Raw genomic sequence first — 11,472 nt, forward strand, 5'->3', positions numbered from 1 at the left:
GATGGTAGCTGCCTCTGAAACATTCTTTCTTTCATAATCCTAACTCTTCTACTTTAAAATTCTGTTCAAGAATGGCCAGGTACAATCTGAATTCTTTAATGAGGACAATAATAACTGTTAATACTTATCACCAGGCTTTGACCTAAACTTATTACATGTATTTACTTATTTATTCCTCAAAACAATCCTGAAATATTGATTATCCTTACCCTATGGGTAAGTCACAGAGAATCAAATAAACTGAAGTCTCATAGCTAGAAAGTAGTGGAACTGATCACTGATCCCAGGCTTTTGGGCTCCATCCAGAGTCTGTGCAATTCTCCATTAATATAGACTCCATGAGGCCAAGACCAACTCCAGCATGTATGACGATTTGTCTAACAACATAATGGAAAGGAGTACTTTGGTAGGGAAAAGAAGTTAAACCACAACTGCATTTGTTCCTTTCAGGACAGTATATCATCTTTCCAGTTTCCAAAATTTTATTATTAACTGTGTCAGTAGTTTGCTTACTTTTATTAAACTGATTTAAAAAAAAAAAAAAAAAGCCTAGACAGAGCAGAGCAATTCACCAGCACCATCATCAAGCAGACTGCAAAACTATCCTTGTCATAGATCAAGGGGACACTTAAAATCAACCCAAGAAAACAGCTTTAAGTGTCCACAGGAGTACCCACATCCACTTGTCACTCCAGGACTGCACAGTCCCTTTTTAACTGTCTAACTTTTAACCCAGCTGCTTTTTATAGTCTGAAAATATGGAAACACTCAAGTGAGGTACCCCTTCAGAACACTGTAGAGAACAGATTAAACATGGAGATATCCCAGATCCCTGTTCTTAAATGTTAAAAATATTTTATATTAGTACACAGAATATTCTGTTATGTTCTAAAGAGCTTTTGTTCCCCCCTTTTGATAATGTCTTCCATTTCTTCTGAGACCTTTCCTTTATAGTCATTTGGTTCTATTGCTTTTAACCTCTCTTGATACTCCAGTGGCAAACCATTTTCTTTTGCACCCATGCAAATAACCTAGAAATGGTTAAAAACAAAACAACAAAAGGCTTTTAGTTAGGAACATTGTTTTTAACTCAGCATACTACACCTTCATTTGTATTGTAAAAGTCTGAGATATTAGCTTTTAGATAACTACAGAATAATTATAGAACAAAACTGAGAGACAGTCATCCCTTTCACAGAGTAGGAATGAACAGGGAGGTCTCAAAGTTACTTGAGTCATCTTTGCAGAATATCAATTTTATGCAATAACATGATTTAATGCAGTTTTATATTAAGACAAAAAGTTTTTATTTATATGAGTTTTTGAGAAAAAAACATTCTAAGAAAAATATAAAGCTCGCAGGGAGCAGCTTTGGTTTCAATTCCATTGTCTATTCAAGCTCTGAATTAGATGTCAACTGTGTTCAGTGGCACTTTCAAGATCCATACCAAGATCTATACATACTCTAGGATCCATACTAGAAAATTCCTGACTAGGTCTAGGAACTGTTACCCTCCACAGTGCCATGTCCTGACTGGTCTTCTCAATAAGCACTTAAACTTGGGTTTCTAAAAAGGGATGTCAGGGTGTCTGCCCCACATTCTTGTTTGTGCTTTCAAGACTGATTTCTCTGATTCTCAAAGGCCCAGTGACTTTCTCCATCTAGGGTGGGAAAACATTTCAGCATTAGGAAATATATGTTTCCCCCAGAAAAATGAATCTTAATGTTCATGAAACACTGTTTTGGGAAGAAAAAAAAATTATAAAAACCATGTATAGGGCTGGGTTTGTGGCTCAATGGTAGAGCACTTGCCTAGCATGTGCAAGGCACTGGACTCCATCCTCAGCATGGCATGTAAATAAATAAATAAAGGTTCATCAATGACTAAAAAAAAATTTTAAAAACCATGTATAGGCTAAATCTATTAAAAATGCACTCATAAGCTGGGCTCAGTGGTGACCATCTGCAATCCCAGGTACTTGGGAGCCTGAGGCAAGAGGACTACAAGTTCAAGGCCAGCCTCAGCAACTTAGCTATCTCAAAAAATAAAAAGTGCTGGGATGTAGCACAGTGGCAGGGCACCCCTGGATTCAGATCCCAGTACTGCAAAAAGGAAAAAACCAAACCAACCCCAAAAACTGATACATGTTCTTCTCTGCTTTAAAAAAGAAAATACATGTCTAGAACTGTGACTTACATAAATTTATAAAGGCTTTTTTAAAAAAATAGTTTCAGAAACATAGTTCTATCATTACGCATAAATCTGCACAATATTCTAAAGTGCCCCTTAGGTAAAGAACCATCATTTTTGTATACACACGAAAACTTTTTTAAAAACCCCAAGATATTCTTTAGTTTATCTCAGTGAAAATTAAAAAGGATTCACCAAAAGTCTAAGTAGCTTACCTTTTTATATTGTGGGGATGGGGGAGCAGGCTCATAATTTGTCATCAGATAGCTTCGACAGGTTATTTCTTTCCCTTCTTGAGTTGAAACTTTGACTTCTATTACAACATATATTCCGCTTTTAACCCCTTCTTGCCTGAAACCAGAAGAGTCAACTTTCAACCACATGTGACTCAGGCAATTCAGTTTACTGGGCAAGGGCTTTTAATCAAGTCAGGGTACAGTATTAACAACTTAACTATCTATATGGATGTATTTGCTCCCTATATAGTTAGGAATATAGAACATATAAATACCCCCTATCAAAAGGAGCTTAGCACTTCAATTGGAAAGCCTGAGACTTAATATTATAGTTGGCTCATGTATCCATGGGTTCTGCATCCACAGATTCGACCAACCCCAGATTGAAAATATTTAAAGAAAAAAATTGTCTGAACTAAATATATACAGTCTTTTTTATTTGTCATTATTTCCTAAAAATATATAGTATAACAGCTACTTACGTAGCATTTACATTGTATTAGGTATTATAAGTGACCTACAGATGATTCAAATTATACAGAAGGGTGTGCATAGATCATAGGTATATATTGCACCAATTTATACAAGGAACTTGAACATTCTCTGATTTTGGAATCCTCAGGAGTCCTGGTACCAATCCCCAGTAGATGCTGAGGAACAACTAGTTGGCATACTTCTAACAGATCTCTTTGTTAATCATGTCAGAATATTTGCTTTGATGTACTTATTTCCATTTTTATACCACTGAAACATTGTTGTATAGGCTACAAAAAATGAACTAAAATTTTCTGACAGCAGAATATCTACTCAGAGAAAAACAGAGGGAATGGCTGGTTCCTGTTGAAGAGAGTTACAGTATCAAGCATGTTAGATCACATGATCTTCTTAAGGCCCACTCTTTTTGCCCACTCTCTTTGTATCATATGCTCTGCCACACAGCTCTGAGAGTTCTAGTTATAACAAGTATCAAAGCATTTCTAATATGTTGTTAGATGCTTTCACAAATTACTATTACTGACTTATTCAACTGCAATCTTTGAAAATTGTTTTTCAAAAACTGAATCAACTTGCTTTTAAAAATCAATAAAAATAGGTAACAATTACAAAAATCTTCATGCCTTTTCACAATCTGAAACTATAAAGGTAAATTTTTATAAAAAATCAGGGCTCCCATCTTTTTAGGTAAGAGGTTACAAACATTCTCCCCCCATCTCGATCAGATACGTCAATTTTCTAGACTTAACAAACTCACATTATTATATATTTTATGTTGATTCTGAGTGTAAAGAATATGTTTTTGAAAACTAGCACACAAATACACATCCTTACACATAGTCCATTTTCTAAATCAGTTACTTTTAACTTATAATTAGAAGCCACCTACTCATCCAAAGAATTTAAATTGCTTTTGTTCATTTTCCATACTACTCCCCACACTTCATCGCCAGGACTTTGAAAAATGGTAGCTATACCTCCATGCCACCTCTGACTTGTTTTGCCTTGGAAATTGCCAAAGTCAAGCTTAAAATCCTGCAAAGGAAACCAAAGTGATATAATCAATATCCACTTGAACCCCAATTTCCCTCTACAAAATAAAAAGAATTTACCTTGAACTCCATGCAATTAAAGCATTCGATAAGCTTTAAGTTCCTTCTATATAAAAGCAGTTGTGGAAAATACAGAGATAAACAGACAAGGATCCAGATCTTAAGGACTGTGGGTTTTTTTTTTTTTTCATATTTTCCTTAAAAAAATGAAACATACTGAATATGTACAGGCAGTTTAGCATACAAAAAGATTTAAGAAAACAATCCCATAACCACAGTCCCTTAACACAACTGCTTTCATTTTTGCAAATTACTTCCCAGTCTACTTACATGCATATATATTTTTACTTATAGACAAACAGGGTGATGGCTACTTGAGGGTTATACTTTAATGTCTGTAGGGTATTCTACGAGCATATATCACTATATTTGCACTAAGGGAACTGGCATTTGAGGATGATTTGTATACTTAAGAACATTACCCTAATATTCATGAATTGTACTTATTTATCTACAATAATCATAGGAGCAGCTGACTCTGGAAAGTTATATACTATGTTCTAAGTTTTATGTGGACCATCTCCTTTTGTCTGGCATCAATTTTATTATATTATTTTAGAGCAAGAAAAACTGGCTGAGAAAGACTAACCAACTTGCCTAAGGTCTCCACAACTAATAAGCAATGAAGCCACGGTCCTAGTTTAGCTGCTTCCCTCAGAGGTGAGCAATCGGGATGAGTCCTGGGGAAGAGTAAAAATCCTAATTTGGCTTGTTTGGTCTAGGAAGATTTCTTCCCATCTCTTCAGCAATTTGTTCCCTTAACCGTAAAGTGAAAAAGGCTGGACTAGATAATAACCCTAAGGTCCTTTCCACGTGTATATTTTATCCCTGTAGCCTGTTTTCTCAAAACTGTATCAGACATTTCAGAAAAAGGATGGTTCAAGCAACCAGGACCTTCGATTGGCATAATGGGTGTTCTTCTAGTACCAAGCATCCCTGGCAGGTCATCAGCAGATCTGATGGCAGTTACAACCCACACCAGGAACTGGTTGTTTATTGCTAAATCCAAGAGACCATTCTCATTCCTCATTTTGCTCTAGTGCTCAGCTGCTTGTGACATGGCTAACCACCCTCTCTTGTCTGCCCTCTTTTCTCATTTTCAGGCTGTTCCTTAATCTCTTCAATTCCCTTTGCCAGCTCCTCCCCCTCTACCCTATCTTTAAATGTTGGGGATTCTAAAGGCTCAGCATAGCCCTTTTCTCTAGTCATTCAGCAATCTGCCCAAGACAATCTCATCACCTCCAGTGGATTCAAATGCCACCTAAGCTTTCAGATGATAATACTTTCATATTGATAAACTGATCATCTTTAAACCCAGCCCAGCCATGAGCTTCAAAAGTACTTAGAACAGGGCCTAGCACATAGTACGTGGCTAACAAACATTCACTAGTACTTTTCTGTTCACTTGGCTGACTGGCAAGCAATTCAAACTCAATATGTTCAGATTTTTTCCCTCCCAAACATGATTCTCCTCTTCTCTCTGTAAACATCACCATTGTCAATCTTGTGCAAAATCTCAAGTCCTGCTTGATATCTCCTCTTTTCAGAATCAATCACCAAGTTTCAATGTTCCAAAATTTTCGCAAATCTATTCAAATCCATTCAAGGTGCCATTTGCTATCTTTGGTATGAACTAGTATAAAAACTTTCTAAATTCCCCACATCCACTCCTATCCCCCTTGAAACCCATTTTCTCTAGTAACCAGAATGAACTTTCAAAGTTGTAAATATGATCTTTTGTTTGCTTCCATTCTGCAATGGGGTCTTCTCATTGCTTTTAGGATGTAGTCCAAAATCTTATCAGGCCTCTGTGGTCCTGTTAGGATGTCGTCCTTTCCTATTCCTCTAGTCCCCATGCTTCCTCTTTCTCTCCACCTCCCCAGTCATTTAGGCCTCAGCTTAAAAGTCACAATTTTAGGAAGGCCTTTTCTAAACATTCTGATTAGGACAGGTCCTCTGGTTATATATTCTGTTAGACCTTGCAAGTCTCCTTGTGTGTGTGTGTGGATGTGTGTTGCTAGAGATTGAACCCAGGGCCTCATGCATGTTAGGCAAGCACATTACTACTGCCCTATATCCCCAGTCCTGAATGTCTCCTTTTTAAGATCGACCATACTTGTAACTGAATAACGATTTTTAAATATCTTTTCCTACTGTTATATTAGCATTTGAACTCCCTTTCTACATTTGGGATGTTCCCTATTTTATGAGTTTGGGGGTATGGAGTACCAGAGCCTGACTACCATTTTTGAAACTTCAAAAGTAAGATGGTGCAGTCACATCACAGATCTGTAGCCGAGACTTAAGCCAATCAGGACACCCACCTGGGATTTTGAATTAGAAGCTAATGTTCAGGTTCAACAGGGACTCCACCCTGGTGGTGTGAGAGTTTGGGGAACCTCTGGGTTGCAGTACAGTGGCAGGGTACAGCGCAGGCGGTGATGCAACACACAGCATCCATGTTTACAAGTTCAGCAAAGGTGCAACAGGGCTGCCTGGACTGGTTCTGTTGTCTATCAGAGGGGGCTGCACCTCCCTTTATGTCTGTCTCTTTTGTCAGCTTTGTACTCATGCCTTTCTAGTCATTCTGTGAGCTCTCCAGCAGCCTTTCAACACTTTTTTTTTTTTGCTTAAATCAGCCAATTTCTGTTGCTTGCAACTAAGAACTCTGACAGGGTTAGCAAACACCATGCTTGTTTAGCTCAATGCTGTCAAAATGTTTTGCACACAATCTGCACGTGTCTCTTATAGATTAGGAGGTCTTCAAAGCAGTAACATTACTCAATTATCTTTGCATCTCCAGCGTTCAGTGCCAGAAGAACATGTGCTAAATGAATGAAATGCACTGTCTCCTAAGGTCCTTTGAAGAACAATGGTTGACCAAGGTTGATTAAAGTTCATCCAGTTACTTGACCTAACTGAACACAGCAATTAGTAAGAAGACCCCGTTCCAGCTTTCAGGACCTCTTAGATCGGGAGAGAAAAACAGGTAAATGGATTTTTACAACACGATGTGACAAGTTCTGTAACGAAACAAATTCTGACTCAGTTCGGACGGAGAAGGCTTCTCAAAAGTACTAACTGAATGCGCTCTATGAGGATGTCCCTAAGTTAGTGGACAAGACAGAGGGGGGCCAAAGCTATACGGTGAACAGCAGTCGTGGAAACGTCAGGAGTGGGAAAGCTCAGGGGATGCTGCTGCAGAGGTATACAGTTCAACGAGGGTCAAACCTACGGCTGTGACAGCAGTGGAGGCGGGGGACTTGCCCAGGAGGAGGAAGCCAGATCACCCCAAGATCCGGATGCACCCTCCTCGGAATGAACTGCATTCGTGGCCCATTTTGCCAACGCACACCCCTGAGGACGCACCTTCAGGGAATCCTGGTCCTGCCGTGTGCACCACCCGCACCCTGTCGCAGGGGCAGAATGGGTTCACTGACCTGCAGGCGGGCCACGCAGCAGAACGTGGCCGAGGGGTTTCGGAGGTGGATCCTCTCCGTCAGTAGGTTGCTGCCATAGGCGAAGTACAGAAAACTCTCCTCCTCCTGGCCCGCACCTTCCTCGCAACACGAGCTAGCCATATCTCACCAGACGCCTGCACCGTCCTGGGGGTCGGGAAGGCAGGAGTCTAAGAAGCCCGCAGCAACCTGGCGCTGCTGCCAGCGACCTGGACTTGGACCCGGTATCCACAGCGCTGCCCGCTAGGGGCTGGGGAAGACTGAAAGCGTGTGCCGAGAGCGGCGGAGCGAGCGCTCTTCTGATTGGCTGCCGTCCCGCCTTCGTGAGTCGCTCCCTGTGATTGGCCAATCTCCACCGCCCCCTCTCCGCCCTTCGAAATGTTCTTGCCTTAGGCAACCCGGAGCTGACTCCTCATTGGATGCGCTCCTCTGATGTCCCGACCCCTGCTCAAGGCTCCCTCTGATTGGCGGGTGTTTAGTGCGAAGGGAGCCGGCGGAGGGTCTTGGCTGCGAGCTGGTAGTTCGTCCGCCGGTTCTGCGCTTTGGGAAGCGCTGTCAGACCCAGGCGAAACAGCGGCCGTGGGTACCCAGAATGGCTCCTTTACCCGCAGCTTGCACCGACTGTCCTCCTGCAGTCCGCGGGACCATTCTGTCCATCCCACCCGCGGCTTCCCGAAATCAGATCATCAACCTGGCACCTTTTCTAGACCCTCCGCCACCTGGCGAAGCCCCTCTGAATGCCTGCGTTCCCCTTCCCGAGGAAGAATGCCTGGGTTCAAATCCCGAAGCTGCCCTTCACTAGCCATGTAACCTTTTAAAACAGGGATCATAAAATAAGTTATGTTCTCAAGTAAAAACTTCTACACTTGTTAATTTTGAAGTGAAAATATGAGTATGAACTCAAGGCCTAGAAGTAATAGCTATCTCGAGCAACCAGATGTTGATCTCTGAATACAACTCATGGTTAAAAGGTACCAGGGCTCTTGGAGAAATGACTGATCCAATTCGGATGCTGAGAATGAACAAGTACCGCATGGAACGTTTAGCAGAAAGTCAGGAAGAAAAAAGAAGTCCTTTCGAAAGGTCAACCCACTGGCCAAAACTAGAACAAGTGACCATCAAAGATAACCATAGTAAACTGTAAAATTAAAAATTAAAAAATGAAATATGTAAAAGCCATTTTCCCTGAAAAAGTAAGCCAAATTAAGGAGTGGGGAGCGATCCTTATTTGAAATTGGTAATAGTCACTATTGGTGGTGACTATTAAACCAAATCTTACTCTGAAAAGTGATAATTTAAGAAAATAAACATTTATTCTGCCATTCCAGTAGCAGCTGTTTTTCAGGGTAACCAAATAGCACCACTTGATGAAGGAGGAGTTCTCTTTTGAAACCTGCTAAATTAAAGGAATGACAGAAAATTGTTATTTTACAGCTTCTGGGGAAATAACTGATTTATGCTAGGATCATCAATAAAACCATATGATGAAGGGCCATAGAGTGGGATATTCACAGGGTGCCAAATTATCCCCCAGGAAATAGTGCTGGTTATCAGGGAAGCAACCGTCATGGGGAAATCTGGCCTCTCCTACCTTATCCCAGATCAATCACCACTAAAAGTGGACCAGCCTACCATTGATTGTATCTCCAGATGTGTTGCAATATGAAGCTCCAGCATCATCTGTGAAATATCGTTTCAAAAGATCTTTGACCTCTGCATAATCACGTCTTTAAAATTCATTCTCCTGTCCTGGGAACAACAAGCATAGAAGAATAAAATGACACCAAATGCAAAACAATCCCGAAAACCTAGGACAAATGATGGAACATCTATTGATGTCCATGTCATGGTGGCTGACCTGGGTAATCCCAGTGAATTAATGCCCGGGCTGGAGGATCCGAAATTCAAGGCCAGCCTGGGCAATTTGGTGAAATCCTGTATCAAAATGTAAAAAGGGACTGAGGATATAACTTAGTGCTGGAGAACCCCTGGGTTCAATCCTAGTATCATAAACAAAAAAATTTTTTTAAAAATGCAACGCTGAGAACAAGTTGTAATACCTTATGAGACTTGAGAAACGTAAGCAAACACAATAGTTAGTCCTTGATTGATTCTGGTTTAATAACGCAGAAAGAAAAGATATTTGGGGGACAAGAGAAGATATTTTAATTTGGACTGTTGGATGATACCAGACAATTGTTATTAAGTGTGATAAAGGTCTTATTCTTATGTAGAAAAATGTCTATTTTAGCATGCATACTGACTTAATCAGAATGAAATATTTGATATATATTTTTAAATAATTCAGAAAAATAAAATGTTAAATGGAGTGATGTGTATATGGATGTTCTCTATATTATTCTTATGTCCAAACATATTCATGTTAAAAAGAAATGAAAAAGAAAGCACTTGGCTTTATAGTGAACCCTCAATAAGCAATAACATTATAATTGTATAATTTGCAAATAGGAAGATTCATACTTTCTTCCACCTCCAAATATCAAGGCAGATCTTGAAACATATATTTGGTGATTTCAGGGAGAAAATTGCTTTTCTTGGCAAATCATGCTCTATTTCACCAGAAATTTTCAAGGCCTCTGCTTTTGGAACACTGCCATTTAAAATGTCCTGCTTTTAAAATTGTTTTTGAACATCTAAGATGTATTATTTATTTTAAAAGATTTAATTTTTCATCCTGTACTTCTTGCTAATTGCTTAATTTCATGGCAGTTGATTTTTCTTAACACTGTTTTGCAAAAATAAAAACAAAATTCTGAAGTTAAGCATTGATGTTTTCTTCAACACTAAAAATCTTTCCTGGGCTGGGGTTTTGGCTCAGTAGTAGAGTGCTTGCCTAGCACACATGAGGCACTGGATTCAATCGCCAGCACCACATAAAAACTAAATAAACAAAATAAAGATATTGTGTCCATCTACAACTAAAAATATATATTTTTTAAAGATGTTTCCTTACCTCACACATTTGTTTAGTTATCCCATGTAGAGTACCGTGTACTAATTCATGTTGGCCAGCAAGGGGCAGAAGGTAGCAAGGTTAGTTTTATTCTTATGTTTGTTTTCTTAAATGTAACCAAAGCCAGATTAATATTAGCACTCACCAAGCACTTATTTTTTAATCTTTATTATTATTATTTGTGTGTGTGGTACTGGGGATTGAACTCAGGGATACTCTACCACTGAACTACATCCCCAGCCCTTTTTATTTTTGATTTCGAGACAGGGTCTAATTAAATTGCTCAGGCTAGCCTTGAACTTGGGATCCTCCTGTCTCAACCTCCACAGTTGTTGGGATACAGGTGTGCACAACCATGCGCAGCACTGAGCACTTATTAAATGTGAAGTACTCATCTAAATTCTTGTATCAGCTCATTTATTACCAAAATAGCCCTATGCAAAATTATCCTATGCCAATTTTATCTTCATTTTATAGCTGAGGAAACTGAGACACAATAAATTAACTACTTTGCACCAGGTTGTACTTATGATTGAAGTAGAGATTTAGCTATGCAGTCTATCTCAAGAGTCACCACTGGGTGCTAGTCCCAAATTTCCCACAACTGTAAAGCCCTGGTGCTCTAGATGTGAGTAGTTCTTAATAACTAATCTTCAAGTACAATCTTTATGTCATACAAAAGAATATTATGAAATGATGATTGTAAACTTTGATCACTTGGTAATCATAATTATGAAGTTAGAGTCCTTCCAAATGCCATCTTTTAATTCAGTGGTCTTTAAAGTTTTTTGATTGTATCATTAAATATTTTTTCAGCATGCACACACACATATGCATATAATACCCATTAATATACACATGGAATTGTATTATACCAAAATCATTGTTAATATTAATATGTTAGTATATAAAGCACATTATGTAATAATCACAAAGTATAAATTTAAAAATAAAAAACGTTTAACTGTCATGTTCATTTTCAATCATTAGCCAATCTCAAGGACA

General features: G+C 39.1%; 1 protein-coding gene across 1 annotated transcript; it reads right to left on the reverse strand.

Moving 5' to 3' along the window:
- Positions 1–459: 459 nt before the first annotated feature.
- On the reverse strand, positions 460–7,760 carry Ggct (gamma-glutamylcyclotransferase). Its single transcript, XM_047561297.1, has 4 exons — positions 7,476–7,760; positions 3,813–3,958; positions 2,408–2,543; positions 460–1,031 (listed from the first exon to the last, which is right to left on the reverse strand). Exons 1-4 carry the CDS (start codon positions 7,614–7,616, stop codon positions 882–884), a joined length of 573 nt encoding a protein of 190 aa, XP_047417253.1. The 5' UTR covers positions 7,617–7,760; the 3' UTR covers positions 460–881.
- Positions 7,761–11,472: the final 3,712 nt, after the last annotated feature.

Source organism: Sciurus carolinensis, chromosome 8, assembly GCF_902686445.1.
Source record: "Sciurus carolinensis chromosome 8, mSciCar1.2, whole genome shotgun sequence".
Classification (NCBI taxonomy): Eukaryota; Metazoa; Chordata; class Mammalia; order Rodentia; family Sciuridae; genus Sciurus; species Sciurus carolinensis.

Bases quoted from the DNA above. Each gene is read 5' to 3' on its own strand.
- Ggct (XM_047561297.1), bottom strand. From the start codon at position 7,616: ATGGCTAGCTCGTGTTGCGAGGAAGGTGCGGGCCAGGAGGAGGAGAGT. The intron at 3,959-7,475 runs GTCAGTGAACCC...TTTCCTTTGCAG, and splicing joins GCTGCGTGGCCCGCCTGCAG to GATTTTAAGCTTGACTTTGG. The intron at 2,544-3,812 runs GTAGGTGGCTTC...TTCTGGTTTCAG, and splicing joins AATTTAAATTCTTTGGATGA to GCAAGAAGGGGTTAAAAGCG.